Raw genomic sequence first — 15,480 nt, 5'->3', positions numbered from 1 at the left:
TTCCCCCCTTCTGGAAAGAAACTGGTATTAGTACACAATATGCTAATATATGATCTACACACTGAGGTACCCTTTGGGTTAAATTGCAACACCGCGAGTTAACAATAGGAACTTTATTTATTTATTAACATGAAAAGAATTCGTATGTTAGTTTCACAATCATTAATCAACGCTGAAAAAGGCCATATGTTAATAACAACTACTTACATTTCACTCGTGTTTGTATAATCAATTACATCGACACTGCTCAAAACTTTCTGGAAGTACACCGATCTGTGACAGACAACAATTTAATGACACTCAAAAGATGGCGGTGTACCTTTGATTCAATCTTTCCCGACTTTATGCATCTCTTACAGATATGGATGCGTAATAAAATAGTAAACATCAGCCGGAGTTCAAAATGAACATATCATAAGACTTTTGTTTTTAAATGAGACGTTGGTTACATAATCAACGAATTTTACTGATATATCAACATCTACTTTGATAAGAGCTAAATCATATGATATCATGCGTCACGTGACCTTGACCTAATTACGCCTTTGCGCTACATAAAAGCCAATGAATGAGAAATCAATACTCTTTACAGACAATATGAATAGATTACCTATGTTGTTCATAAATGTTTATTATGACTAGTCAACGATATTCTTTCACGTAGGTATTCTTAGAATCCTTTGTTACCGACCACGCTTTGCGGTATAGCGTTAACGCGAATATGTTATGGCCATAACCCGTTGCACACGAATGCTAGCATAATGCAGAATGCGATGATTGGCAGTTTTCTCAATTATCCTTACATCAGCATCTGGTAGTCACTTAAATATATAAAGAATTTTCGTACTTACATAGTCACTGTGCATATCAACCATCAATTCCTGTAAGCCGAAAAGAAATTCACTTATCCTTCGTAATAGCGTCCATCGGCTTCATATTTTCATCAAATCGTCAAACATCAACTTTCGTGCTCATATCTTTCTATTTAGATCACCTCGTACGTTCATGATTGAGCGGATATCCCTCGATTTCCATCATCATGTCCAATTTACTCGTCCATTATTTCTCCTTCTCTCTCCAGAATCCGTTTTCGTTCCGTCCTTTCTTCCGGGTTTTCCAAACAATCCGATCCTGCCGTACTCTCTCCCTCAGATCTCATGCACATTCATTCTTCCCAAGATGAATGCATAAATCCCAGATGATATCGTATTAATAGTACAATTTGCAAAATGTCATTACTTAATTAAATTATAATTCACAGCAGTATTTTTATAACAAGCGACTAAAAAAAAAAGTAAGAAAGAAGACTATTTCTATACAAAGTGTCAACCGAGGACATCTATTGAGTACCATTGGTATTACAAAAGAACTTCAAATGTATTACCGCCTACTGCTGCCATCTCACGTGCAAACAATAAATTAGGTAATTTGTTACGCTAAATAAGCAATTTGAGGTTGGCAGTACTGAATCAAATATCTTACAAATACTCACTTGAGTATATAGCAAATTAATTCACAGCGGAATGTCGCTTATGACAGAGTTTGTCATAAATGGCGCCCAACAAGGGCTGAACCCATTACACTAACAACTCTTCTTGAAATTCAACACCTTACAAACATCTCACTTCAAAGTACACACATAGACATTAGACATACTGCACAAGATTTACATAATAGCTAATGATGAATTATAATATACATTATTTACACGAATCTGATCTTGCTACAAGATAAAGTTTCATGCCTTCTACCAAAGAGTAAGAAGCCCAAGCTCGCGCTTGTCACCCTTTCCTGAAGTACCTCAATATAGATACTGACTCCTGAATACCCCCTGCAGTCATATGTTGACCTGCCGTGAGATTATGCCCACTTGACAAGACTGTCCGCCGCTGGCATAAACTCATGTGGCCGTCGCAATCACGAACCTTCCTTCGCCACTAACCCTTACCACTGAACTACATCTTTATTAGAATGATCAGTTTTGCATAAGTCTAAAAGATTAGGCTTAATATCTGTAATAATATCCAATCCCATAGCCATAACCTTCTGCAACCAATATCTTAATTTCTCCTCAGTGCAACTCCACACTTTACAATTTTCAATGGAATGATTTTCCAATATTTCTCCAGTTAAACAATCTACCAAATTTAACGTAGAATCATGGGTATTTTTTATACATAAGTACGGTCCTAAGTAAAGTTCACAATACTTTTTGATAATTTTGTCACTTAAGTTGCCAAGTTGATGGTTTTTAACAAAGACTAAATCCCCCATTTTAATAGCTTGTCTGTTGAATCTTCTCTCATTGATTTGATTCAGCTTATTTCGTCTTTTAGAAGAACTCGACCAACTTGCCATCAGCAATTTTGAATCCCAAGTGCCATTCCCAACATCGTTAAGTATAGAATGAAAGTCTACAAGTTTTCTACTCACATTCAGTCTCAGTTCAGCAGGAGTGAAACCTGTTTGTGACGATACTGAATTATTCAAAAGGAAGAGAGCTTGCTCAATCCTCTCAGGCCATTTCGCATGATTATCGAAACATAAGACCCTCATAAGCCTATTTAGTTCACTATGGTAACGTTCTACCATATTTGAGGAAGGATGATATGTTGGAGTATATGCAACCTTTACTCCCCGCTTCTCCATCGCCTCCTGAAACAACTTTGACCTAAATTGTGGTCCGTTATCCGTAAATACCTGCATAGGTATGCTAAGATGAACAAAATAAATTTTTATCAATTTCGCGATGACAGTTTGAGCATTACTATTTACAACTGGATAAGCAACTAAGTATCTGGATGCGACATCCAAAACTGTGAACAAGAATCTTTCCTTTTTAGGCCCCGACGCGAACGGTCCTTGTAAGTCCAAAAACAAAGTATGGCCTGGTCTATCAATTATATGAGACCTTGAAACAAATTTTGACGGATGCTTATTGGGTTTCGTTCTTTCGCAAACATCACAGTCCCTAACAAAATCTTTGATGTCATTCTTCATGTTCTTCCAATGAAAACTTTTGAAAATCAGAGCGAGAGTTTTAGCTACGCCGAAATGTCCCGAGTTATCATGACAATGTATTAAGATCCTACCGATCAACTTCATTGGTACACAAATCCTCAATTTACTCGGATCATGAAAATCCTTGATATATAAAATTTCGTCCTCTACAACATAAGTTTGGCCCCAAGACCTTGAGCGAGACCCACTGGACTGAACCTCTCCCAATACGTGAGAGATAATTTCTTTCAGGTAGGGATCTTCCCTTTGCGCTGAAACCAATTCCTCCTTGGTCAAGTTTAAGCTACCTAAGGACTGAGCACCTGAACAATTAACGTTAAACTCTGAGAGGGTCACACCAGGAAAACTACGACTAAGAGTATCAGCCACAACGTTTTCTGATCCCTTACAGTACTGCACCACAAAAGAATATTCTTGTATCTGTATAAACCATCGGGTGAGTCTGGCGTTCCAGGTATGAGCGGTCTCGAGCCAGGTAAGTGCCTTGTGGTCAGTGATTACTATAAACTGCCTTCCTTTGAGAAAGGAGGAGAATTTTGATATCGTAAAGAGTATGGCCAAAACTTCTATCTCAGTCGAAGTATAAGATTTTTCGTACGATTTCAGCAATCTGCTTACAAACCCCAAGGGTCTGATGTGATCGTCTACCATCTGATAACAGAAACCTCCTATCCCCACCAAAGATGCATCGGTCTGAATGTAAAATTTTTTCTCAAAGTCCGGATAAAACAAAGTAACCTCCCTTTTGACTACCTCTTTTGATTCTTTAAAAGCATCATCCGCTTCTACACTCCATTTCCACTTACTTTTCTGTTTGAGAAGTTCATAAAGGGGGTGTGCCAACATTGAATAGTTACGAATGTACTTGCTCAACCAATTGAAGCAACCCAGAACCCTCTGTAGTTGTTTTAGGTTCTCCGGCTTTGGTAATTGTTCTATGCTTACGACATAGGCTGGATCTTTATGATAGCCTTGAGTGGATATGACATGGCCAAGAAACTTTAACTCTTGCACCACAAATTTGCACTTTTCCACTTTCAATGTAAATCCTGCATGTTTCAATCTGGACAGCACTAACCTTACATGTTCAAGATGGGACTCGAAATCTAGGGATTTAATGATTATGTCATCGACATATACAACAGTGAAGTCGCTAAAGGATCGTAGAACACGGTTCATCACATCGACAAACACTGAAGTACCATTAACTGACCCAAATACCACTCTCTTGAACTGGTATAATATCCCATCAAACGAAAAGGCCGTAAATTTTCTACTGTCTGGATCGAGAGGAACCTGCCAATAGGCATTCCCCAAATCAAGGGATGTGAAGTATTTGCACCCCTGGAATGATGTCAGTAACTCATTAATCTTCAGCGGTGCAAGTTGCTTGAGTTTGACATGCTGATTGATCTTTTTTAGATCAACACATAACCTGATAGCACCATCGGGTTTTGGAACAACCAGCAAAGGTGAATGGTATTCTGAATCAGAAAGTTCTATTACGTTCCATTCAAGCATCTGATTCAGCTGTTCCTTTACCTTTGCACGATACGCATATGGAATGGGATAGTTTTTTCGTACAATGGGTTCGTTCGTGTCTAGCTCCATCCTATGCACATATTCCTTGCATAAACCCGGTACTTCGGTAAACATGTCTTGAAACTCTTGTAACATTGCAATTAATTGCGAAGAATGAGATTCGTCTAGAACTAAGGATCGTTTAATTTGATCGCCGAATTCAGAAAAACATTTGCTCGAGGAGTCTTGCGAACAACAAACTTCTCTTATACTTAAATCTTGAGGACTTGGATCAACCTGTTCTAGTGGAGTAAACCTCAGGAAAACCTTACCATTGGGTGTATTATAAAAAAAGGCATTTAAATCAAAATTTAGCTCACCGTGAATTTTGTAGATAACATCTAAACCCAACAACAAAGGTACACTTAAACTCCTTACCACCACTAATTGAACAAATACGTCATGCCCACCTAAACTAATCATTAACTTAGTGATTCCATCTACTGCTTTTGATTTAGTTCCAGTATAATCAAACAGCCTGATGTGTGAAGCAGGCTCCAATCTTGGCCTAGAAATAATGGAAGACAATTCTTTCCACGCATCATAGGACAGCAAGCTCAGTTCAGCCCCACTATCACAAAGTCCGTTAAATTCCCTATCAAGAATTTTTACTTTTATCAGGGCAGAGCCTTTATTATGAAAATCTACATTAATCGGTATTTTAGAACTAATCTGATCACAAAAATCTGAATCAGAATCACTATTGTACATATTTACAAATCGATTGGCAGGAATGGTTACTGTACTCCCGCCCCCTGCGCATGGACGAAAGTTCCCCTGACGTTTTCCGAACCTCTACTAACAACTGACTCCCGGGATTGCACACCCTCATACTGGACCCCTGACTCCACTACGCGTTGAGCTTCACAATTAGGTTGACTCCTACCTAAATTCTGTAAGACCCCTACTTGTCTCAAATACTCCAGCGCTTGTAGCATGCCATATCGGTTCCAGTGCACTTTATCTATTCTCCTATGAGAAGGATTGCCTAAGAAACTTTCAAACAGCTCCTCACGAATATTAGCATTATCTATCAGAAACAACGGACTCAGGTCATTTACCTTGACAATATCACCCTCCTTAAGAGAGCGAATGAACTCGTTAATTTCGTGCCATTTCCGCCAGACAATACTATCTTTGGATTTCATAACTTTCGGAATGGGTGGAAGACAAAGCAGTGCAATATCCTTAACTCTTTCCTTTAAAAGATCAACAATCTCCTTCAAATTTCTTTTAATTTCATCACCAGGCCTAAATTTTAAAATATCATTTGTGCCTACCATGACCACAACAGAATCAGCCAATCTAGGAGCAGACCTTATTCGTGCTTTTAATTGTTCGGAAGTTTGACCACTCACTGACAAACCGATTCGACGGTTACCGTCCTCATCAATACTGACTTGATGGTCACCAAACTTTTGTGCTAATCTGACAAACATGCTGTCACCAATGAACTGTTTGTCTTCCAACATGGGTCCAGACAAGTCAATCCCAGAACCCCTCGCACCCCCATTTACGGACGGGCTGGTATTTACAGGAGGATTTCTTTTATGATCACCCACATCACCCCCTACGATGTGAGATCTGCTTCGTTTCCCTGCCACGAGTTCTCAGGAATGAAGGTAGTACTCGATCGAAAATTTTTTAACTTTGGACTAGTCCGCCCATCTTTCCTGACCGCCAACGGTGACCTTTTCTGAATTTGAGATTCACACTTAAGAGAAGCATCAGCATCCTGAGAATTTATAGACACCTTATTTACCCCTACCTTGTTGCTCTTTTGCTTGGAGAAAGGATTCGGCTCCCTTTTCAAATTTACCTCTTTTAAGGATTCGAAATTCTCGATTGCATGGATCGCATCAGAGAATGAAGAAAGGTCAGCCATTACAAAGTGTTCTCTCAATTTGTACGGTAACAACGTACTGAGCTGAGCAATGATTTGTGTCTCCTCTGCATTAGGTTGGATTGATCTAAGTAATTTATAGTTCTTAGAGAAGAATTGCAAGACACTCTCCTCTGAAGAACGAACATAAGGGGAATTCAAGATCTTAGCTAAGCAAGAGCTACGCCATCTCGAACTTTCATAATGGCCAATAAACTCCTCCTTAAAGTGCTTGTATGAAAGAAGGTCAGCCTTTCTTCCATTGTACCATACTTTAGCACTATCTAGCAATAATTTTGGGACATAATTAAGATACTCATTTTCGTCTAAATTGTTCAAACTCAAAAGTTCCTCGACCTTTTCTAAGAACTCGGTTGGAGTGACATCTGTGATAATACCATTGAATTTAGGAAACTTCAGTAAGTCTTGCGGTTTAACCTGAACTACATTCCTGGGTGACGAACGACGAACCTCTCGAACACCTGAATTATCCTGATCACCACCCTCTCCTATGTCTACCTTATCCTTATGCTTCAAAGATTTTCTGTAACGGGATTTCATGGATCTCCTTTTACTACTAGAAGCCCCTTCCCCTATTTCCACGTTACTACTCGAAGAATCTCTACTTGTTGCCCCCCTCACTTGGTGAGAGCCAAGTTTGAACATGATATGGTTAACCTCAGCATCCGAATCCTCCGTCGAAGTTGCCTTATCAACCCCACGTTTTCGGGAGATCAAACCCCCTTTCAAAAGATGCCTTTCATTTTCCACTGTATCATGATTCGTCCCCAAAGAACGTCTATCTTCTAAACAAGTGATCATGTGATTGAATTTTCCCATCGACATATCTAATGATTTGAGGGTAGAAAGTATTTCTGTTGACACCATGTCATCACCCAGATTACTTTTCACCCCACACTGGGTTGCAGCTTCCTGAACAAGCAATTGAGATGAAGATTCAACCTTCTCAGACTTCACGCGATCTACTAGCCTTTCAACCTCTTCCCGCGTTCGCAGTGCCACCTGTACCATTTCCCCTTTACTATCCTGTACTATATCTCTGAACTTCTCATCTATCTGACCCTTCAAGATCTCAAACTGTTCCATCTGCCCTACTTTCATTCGATCCAAAACTTCATGAACACCCTGTACCTCATCATCTAGTCTGCTAGATAATGCATCATATTTTTTCTCTACCGTCTCTGCCCTGGTCATACACTCCACGCGATACTGGGATACGCAACGCCGAAGTTCTTCAGTTTCAGATTTCAGCTTTGAAATATGATCCGCGGTATCTCTTTGCATTTGAGCCAGGTCAGATCTGAGTAGCTCTGTAGTCTTTTCATGACTCGCTTGTAACTCAGACCTGAGCGATTCGTTTGATTTTTCAAAGTTCTCTTGAGTCTCTTTCTTGCTCTGCATAACTAGAGCAAAGAGGGCTTCAAGAGTTACTGGTTCCTTCTCAGTACCCATTTTACTAGTCAAAGAAAATTATATAAAAAAAAATCAAATTTCAATTTTTTTTTTTTTTTTTTGTAAAGTTACAACTGTAGCCACTCAGCCACTAAGTCTCATAATCTTATATGAGACGTATTCGCCAGTGGAGGGGTCTTCCCTACATTCCACCGCGTGACAAGAACCACCAACTAATATTTCAACCTTGCCCGAAACTCCCAACTAAATTCCTAAACCATTCAATGTGTTCTTGTACGTCTCGCCAGTAGCGCTAGAAGCTATGACTGGAGGGCCACAAGTTAAACTTATGTTCGTATAATGTGATTCCAAATAAATTTAATAAACTTCCCACAGAAACCACCTTTCGTTGTCGAATAAACGCTCGCTATAGGTAATGTGGAGCCTAACTTCCACAATAAATCACAAAGTCTTTCATTTATTTATTAACAAACTATACCTTTCCTTTAGGTACACCCTGTACGTTACGTTAAGCCAAACCTGATTAAGTCTTCAAGTTGTTAGTTATCAAATTTCATAACACTATCCGACTTTCTCATTTAACTAAAATGTACCCCCTTTTTAGGCACACCCTATATGCTGAATTAGACCAAACTCAAATAATCCTTCTGATTATTCATACGAATCTCGTGCTTTGAAATTTCATTTCTCAAAGTGACAGGTTATACTAAACTGGTATGTCACCTGGGATCAAAACCACTGACAATTCCCGCGAGAGATGAAACTAGAACTTTACTTAAGGCCTATGCCACCATACAAGATTCCCTTGAAATTACCATGGAACTATCATTCCGATGATTGTAAATATAAATTCAAGCTAAAACCGGTTAACTTGATAATAGTAATGTATGCCCGTAGATATCATCATAATCCCAATATTACCGACAATTCTCAGGATGAAAAGTGGGAGGTGGGCTTCCCCCCTTCTGGAAAGAAACTGGTATTAGTACACAATATGCTAATATATGATCTACACACTGAGGTACCCTTTGGGTTAAATTGCAACACCGCGAGTTAACAATAGGAACTTTATTTATTTATTAACATGAAAAGAATTCGTATGTTAGTTTCACAATCATTAATCAACGCTGAAAAAGGCCATATGTTAATAACAACTACTTACATTTCACTCGTGTTTGTATAATCAATTACATCGACACTGCTCAAAACTTTCTGGAAGTACACCGATCTGTGACAGACAACAATTTAATGACACTCAAAAGATGGCGGTGTACCTTTGATTCAATCTTTCCCGACTTTATGCATCTCTTACAGATATGGATGCGTAATAAAATAGTAAACATCAGCCGGAGTTCAAAATGAACATATCATAAGACTTTTGTTTTTAAATGAGACGTTGGTTACATAATCAACGAATTTTACTGATATATCAACATCTACTTTGATAAGAGCTAAATCATATGATATCATGCGTCACGTGACCTTGACCTAATTACGCCTTTGCGCTACATAAAAGCCAATGAATGAGAAATCAATACTCTTTACAGACAATATGAATAGATTACCTATGTTGTTCATAAATGTTTATTATGACTAGTCAACGATATTCTTTCACGTAGGTATTCTTAGAATCCTTTGTTACCGACCACGCTTTGCGGTATAGCGTTAACGCGAATATGTTATGGCCATAACCCGTTGCACACGAATGCTAGCATAATGCAGAATGCGATGATTGGCGGTTTTCTCAATTATCCTTACATCAGCATCTGGTAGTCACTTAAATATATAAAGAATTTTCGTACTTACATAGTCACTGTGCATATCAACCATCAATTCCTGTAAGCCGAAAAGAAATTCACTTATCCTTCGTAATAGCGTCCATCGGCTTCATATTTTCATCAAATCGTCAAACATCAACTTTCGTGCTCATATCTTTCTATTTAGATCACCTCGTACGTTCATGATTGAGCGGATATCCCTCGATTTCCATCATCATGTCCAATTTACTCGTCCATTATTTCTCCTTCTCTCTCCAGAATCCATTTTCGTTCCGTCCTTTCTTCCGGGTTTTCCAAACAATCCGATCCTGCCGTACTCTCTCCCTCAGATCTCATGCACATTCATTCTTCCCAAGATGAATGCATAAATCCCAGATGATATCGTATTAATAGTACAATTTGCAAAATGTCATTACTTAATTAAATTATAATTCACAGCAGTATTTTTATAACAAGCGACTAAAAAAAAAAGTAAGAAAGAAGACTATTTCTATACAAAGTGTCAACCGAGGACATCTATTGAGTACCATTGGTATTACAAAAGAACTTCAAATGTATTACCGCCTACTGCTGCCATCTCACGTGCAAACAATAAATTAGGTAATTTGTTACGCTAAATAAGCAATTTGAGGTTGGCAGTCCTGAATCAAATATCTTACAAATACTCACTTGAGTATATAGCAAATTAATTCACAGCGGAATGTCGCTTATGACAGAGTTTGTCATAAAGCTGCTCGGGATATTTGTTTTGTGACCAGGGTGGAAGGATATCCACGGTTGGTCAAGGCTTGGTGTAAACTGAGGTTATAGTTCTGTCGGGAGGTGGCTGAGGTGTTGAACTCTGAGGGCCAGGGAGAATGGGATGGCTTTCTTGGTGTGGGACGGATGGGAGCTGGAGAAGTGTAGGTATTGCATATGGTTGGTAGGTTTGATGTGGATGGAGGTTTCCAAATGTCCTTCCTTCATGTGCACATCCACATCCAGGAAGGTGATTTGGTTGGTGGAGTGAGTCCAGGTGAAATTGATGGAGCTGAAGTGGTTAAGTTTGTCTAGGAAGGTGGTCAGGGAAGGTTCTCCATGCGTCCAAAGCATGAAGATGTCATTGATGAAACGTAGCCAGAGGAGAGGTTTGAGAGATTGGGTCTCCAGGAACTCTTTTTTAACTTTGCCCATGAACAGGTTGGCATAGGATGGGGGCATTCTGGTACCCATGGCTGTGCCCCGGATTTGGAGATAGTGCTTGTCCTCGAAGGTGAAGTTGTTGCACGTGAGGACAAAATGAGCTAGATGGGTCAGGAAATTAGTGCTGGGATTGTGGGGTTTTGGTCTGTTGTTGAGGAAGGATTCTATGGAGCAGAGGCCATGGGAGTGAGGTATGTTGGTATAGAGAGAAGTAACATCGATGGTGGCAAGGATAGTGTTGGCAGGTAATGGTGGGAGAGTGTTAATTTTCTGAAGGAAGTGGCTGGTGTCCCGGAGGTAGGAGGGCAGAGCTTTAACAAGAGGCTGGAGGTGGTAGTCGACAAAGGCTGAGATTCTTTCAGAAGGTGAATTGTAACTGGACACGATGGGTCTGCCAGGGTTGCCAGGTTTATGGATCTTGGGCAGCAGGTAAAAAGTGGGGGTGCGGGGGTTGTCTGGGATGAGCATGGATATGGTGGAGGCTGTCAGGCCCTCCGGGGGACCTCGGGTGTGGATAAAGTCCTGGATTCTGTTGAGGTGTGTGGCTGAAAGGTCGACCGTGGTAGTTTTGTAGGTGGAGGAGTCGGCCAGCTGGCGAGTGGCTTCCGCCAGGTAATCTTGAGAGTTCAAGACCACCGTGGTGGATCCCTTGTCAGCTGGGAGGATTTTGATGTGGTGGTTCTGGCGGAGATCTTGAAGAATCTTTCTAAATTATTGTTTTTCACCAGAACTTTCGGAAATCTACAAAGTGCGATCTTTCCCCAGATATATAACATGTACAATTTTATGTACATTTTCTCACATTTATGAATGTGATTGTTTTTCTGGAACAATTTTTTGAAAGGAAAATATGACATTGTAATAAAAGTTAATTGAAAATAAATTTTGAATATGTAATATAGAAGTAATCAATGACAAAATAACCTAAACACAATATACACAGTTTCTTATCAAAATTGAAATTGTCAGTAACTTTGAAATCTGAAGAGGAATCCTTGAGGAATTTCCACAAAGTGATTCTGCATTTAAATTGTTCAGTGCCATTCACAAGCTGACCTGTGTGGTGTAGTGGTTAGCACACCCATGCCAGGGCCTCCAGCTTTAAATCCTAATCTGGGTATGGGTATTTTTTGAGTGTCCCCCTTCATCATTGTTGCGATTAGCCAAAAGTGGCATAACACACTCTAAATAACACAAGCTCAACATAAATTCCACACGCTTGTAAATATACATGCATCATCTAGCAGTTGAAATTTGAAAGAGGAGGTTACAATACACGTGCACAAGAGACTTGAGTACAAATATAGGTACAATATACACATTATATATGTATAGCGAAGGGCAGACTGTGCCCTTCACGTTCTGCCTTATTGGGTAATTGTTGTACAATGTCACACATCCGGAATGTGTTAAAAAAAAGTGTTAAAAGCAGCTCATAAAAATTCTCTCTAAAAATGAAATTCAATTGTTTTATTGGTGTTGACAGAAATGGCTGTCACAAAAATTATTTAAGTTGTGAATAATTTGTTGTTAATATTAGTCATGTTTTATGAGCACGCACATAGAATTAAACGAAAGGATTACATACTACGCGTATTACTAGTGTAGTATCACTAGTATGCTGTATAAAAAGAGACGAGATACACAGAATAATGATAGATACAAAAATTGTCCGGTCACAGACTACTAACAAGCATTACGCATGTAGTGTTTCATCTCTTGACAATCTGACTGTGTTGTTGCTGTGTACCAACATAATTAACAGATACTCTAACCACCACCATCAATTTGTATTTTTTAAAATTTCTAAATTTTGTATTCGACTGTTCTGTTATAGGTAGCAAGATAACAATAAAATGGGCCAAAGGGAAATATTAGAATAATTTTGACTGTCAAGTACGAAGTTGGGCCTTAACTAAATTCCAATGCATTCTTTCAGGACGAATTCACCATGCTCTTGGCAATACAAGCCAAGCAGTTGCCTACCTTCAGCAAGGCTTGCAGATCGCAGAACTCCTTGGTCGCCGTGAAGAGGAAGCCAGGATTCGCCATCGCTTGGGTCTTGCGCTGTGGGGACATGGAGATCTCGAAGGATCGCAGATGCAGTTGGAGAGAGCAGCACATTTACTGGAGTCCATACGCAGAGAGGCAAGGGGTTCAAGCGATTACAAGCTTTCACTCTTCGATCTTCAGACTGCTTCATATCAAGCTTTGCAGGTAAACTCTTTGTGCTCGTGTATAGGAGTTACTTTTTCCCAATTTGATTGCTATATGTGGACTACTGCTCTCTTGATTCTCATTCAAACTGTTCTAGACACGGTTTTAATTATGGTGCTGACAAGATCAATGAGCCATGGGAACCTTTTGGGTATATAAGTATTTTTTACACATAATTTAACAGTATTTCTGGTATGTACACAAGCTGTAAGTAGGGCTGAATCAATACCACTTTGAATGATACCAATACTGGTACCGATGCTTGGAAATTTTAGTAAATACTGATGCTTGAAAATTTTAGTAAATACTGATGCTTGAGAATTTTAGTAAATACCGATGCTTGAGAATTTTAGTAATTAAAAGTTGTCTAAATATTGATTAATGTTAGTGTGTAAGTATTCCACTACACTTTACCAATAGGTTTGCTTTAAAATCTCAACAATTACATCAGAATATTAAAATACATGTAATGTAATCAAAAAATCTAGTTTTTTACCAGTACTGTGGCAAAACAAAAATAAACTTCAAACTCTGAATGTTTCTCAAGATAATTAGACTGCAAAAGTGTTGCATGCCATTTTTGCATGCTGCATAAGGGATCCAAATGCCAGAAAAGTATTGCCTGGTATTGGTATAGCAACCAATACTTTCAGTCAATACTGATATATCAGCATTGGTATCGGCTCAGCCCTAGTTGCAAGATAATCTCTTTAGTGTGTTTGTACTGTGGCTTTACAACATTTTGGCTGATGTTGAACCATCCTTAGGAATGGCAAAGAAGTGTAAAGAAAATTGCTCATTCATCAAATTTTTGACATTTTTTTACTATTTATATATGTATGTATGTATTGACATCTTAGCCATATGCAGAAAACCAGTTCTATTCCCAAGGTGGAGATCTCGGGCAGGATTTTTTCTGGTCTTTTCATTGTGTAACTGGCTCACCTAGCCTGCTTATCACTGGGTACCATCAAGAGCATGGTGCTGTTAACACCTCCTTCACTGTGCCAATGATGGTGTGCTTGACCTGAGTGGTAATGTAATCAAGGGATCCTAGGTTTGTTCTCTGGTGGAAGCACATTGAATAGTGCTTTGGATTCCACTTTAAACTGTAGGTCTGTGGCATATTCTGAGTCAAAGAACTGGACTATATCACTATGACATGGGGTCCTAGGCGATGGAGGAAGGGAGCAGACTAGGCTCTCTTACATGCCGTGTACAAGTTGTTACACACCCCCATTGTGCTTGTTCTCAGCATCTTCAAGGAGGACATGTTGCCATGCCAAGTGCAGACATGTTGCAAACTCCTAAATTTTAAGGTTTCCAACTCCTGAAGCATCATTTTCTTATTTAAATGAACAGTTTTATGCAAATGTTGAATTAATCTTCTGTATGTTAGTCTCGTTGCTCCTGGCTTAAACAATAACAGAATTGACCAACCCTAATGATGATTCTGAGATGGGATCGAAAGCTTGGAAGAACTGCTAAAGTATTTTTTATCATGCTGTTTGTGTGTTTTTAACAAATATGTTGCCGGCACGTGACATAAGAAGTTTTCTACTGTCAGAATCTTACATGCTACTTATGGAAACAAAAATATAGTAATCAGGACAACAGAGGAAATGAACCCAGAATTACATGATCACAGTATCGTCCGCAGGATTTCATCAAGGGGGGTGTTATTTTGAAAACTTTCTACAAATTCACATTACCATTGTTTTATTATACTTTAATTAATTAATTAATAATTCTTATAATTAATTAATTAGTTTAATTACTACTAATAATTACTACTAATGCAGCTGCTATTTATGAAGAAATAGAACAAAATTACATTTCTTTTGTTTCTTTGTTACAAAATAATTGTCTAGTCAATGGTTATTTGTCCATAAAAAGAAGCAAATATATTGGATTTATTGAAATAATCGAAATATGAAACTCATTCAAGGAGCCGCGCTGGTCTAGTCTGACAACTTCGTGGGATATCCGGGTTCGATTCCCAGAATTGGTTGGAATTTATCCAGCCTTGTCTCCGCACCCAGCTTCATACCAATGGGTACCTGAGAGCAACCCTGGGGGATGATGGCTGCCGGAGCATGGTGCTGATCACATCACCTGCAGAATAGTTCGAGATCGAGAATCTTTGGGGCCCACCACACCACTACATGTGCCTTCATGGCACGGTGCTATATGCACGGGGGAATTTACATTTATGGAACTCCCCCAGGATGATGATGAAGCGCGAGAATACGTGTTGCTAAATTCCACTGAGTCTATATTTTAGTTGAAAAGTAAGTTTATAGACATTCCAACACGTTTATCACTTCTAGGTGATTCACAAAGCACTTCTTCAATATTATTTAATGATGTGGATGTAGACTCAGC

At 39.0% G+C, this 15,480-nt stretch overlaps 1 protein-coding gene across 2 annotated transcripts in view; it reads left to right on the top strand.

Annotated features, from left to right (window-relative positions):
- Window positions 1-15,480, top strand: part of LOC146002464 (tetratricopeptide repeat protein 28) — a 186,948-nt gene that overhangs the window by 151,106 nt on the left and 20,362 nt on the right. For both annotated transcript variants that reach the window (XM_083140323.1, XM_083140324.1), the window contains exon 12: window positions 12,818-13,095. In XM_083140323.1, the coding sequence (XP_082996449.1) occupies window positions 12,818-13,095 (278 nt within the window). The remainder of the gene's footprint in view (window positions 1-12,817; window positions 13,096-15,480) is intronic.

This window comes from Lepisma saccharinum, chromosome 18 (assembly GCF_977018435.1).
Source record: "Lepisma saccharinum chromosome 18, izLepSacc3.1, whole genome shotgun sequence".
NCBI classification, from domain to species: Eukaryota; Metazoa; Arthropoda; class Insecta; order Zygentoma; family Lepismatidae; genus Lepisma; species Lepisma saccharinum.
This window is presented reverse-complemented; position numbering and strand designations above follow the sequence as displayed.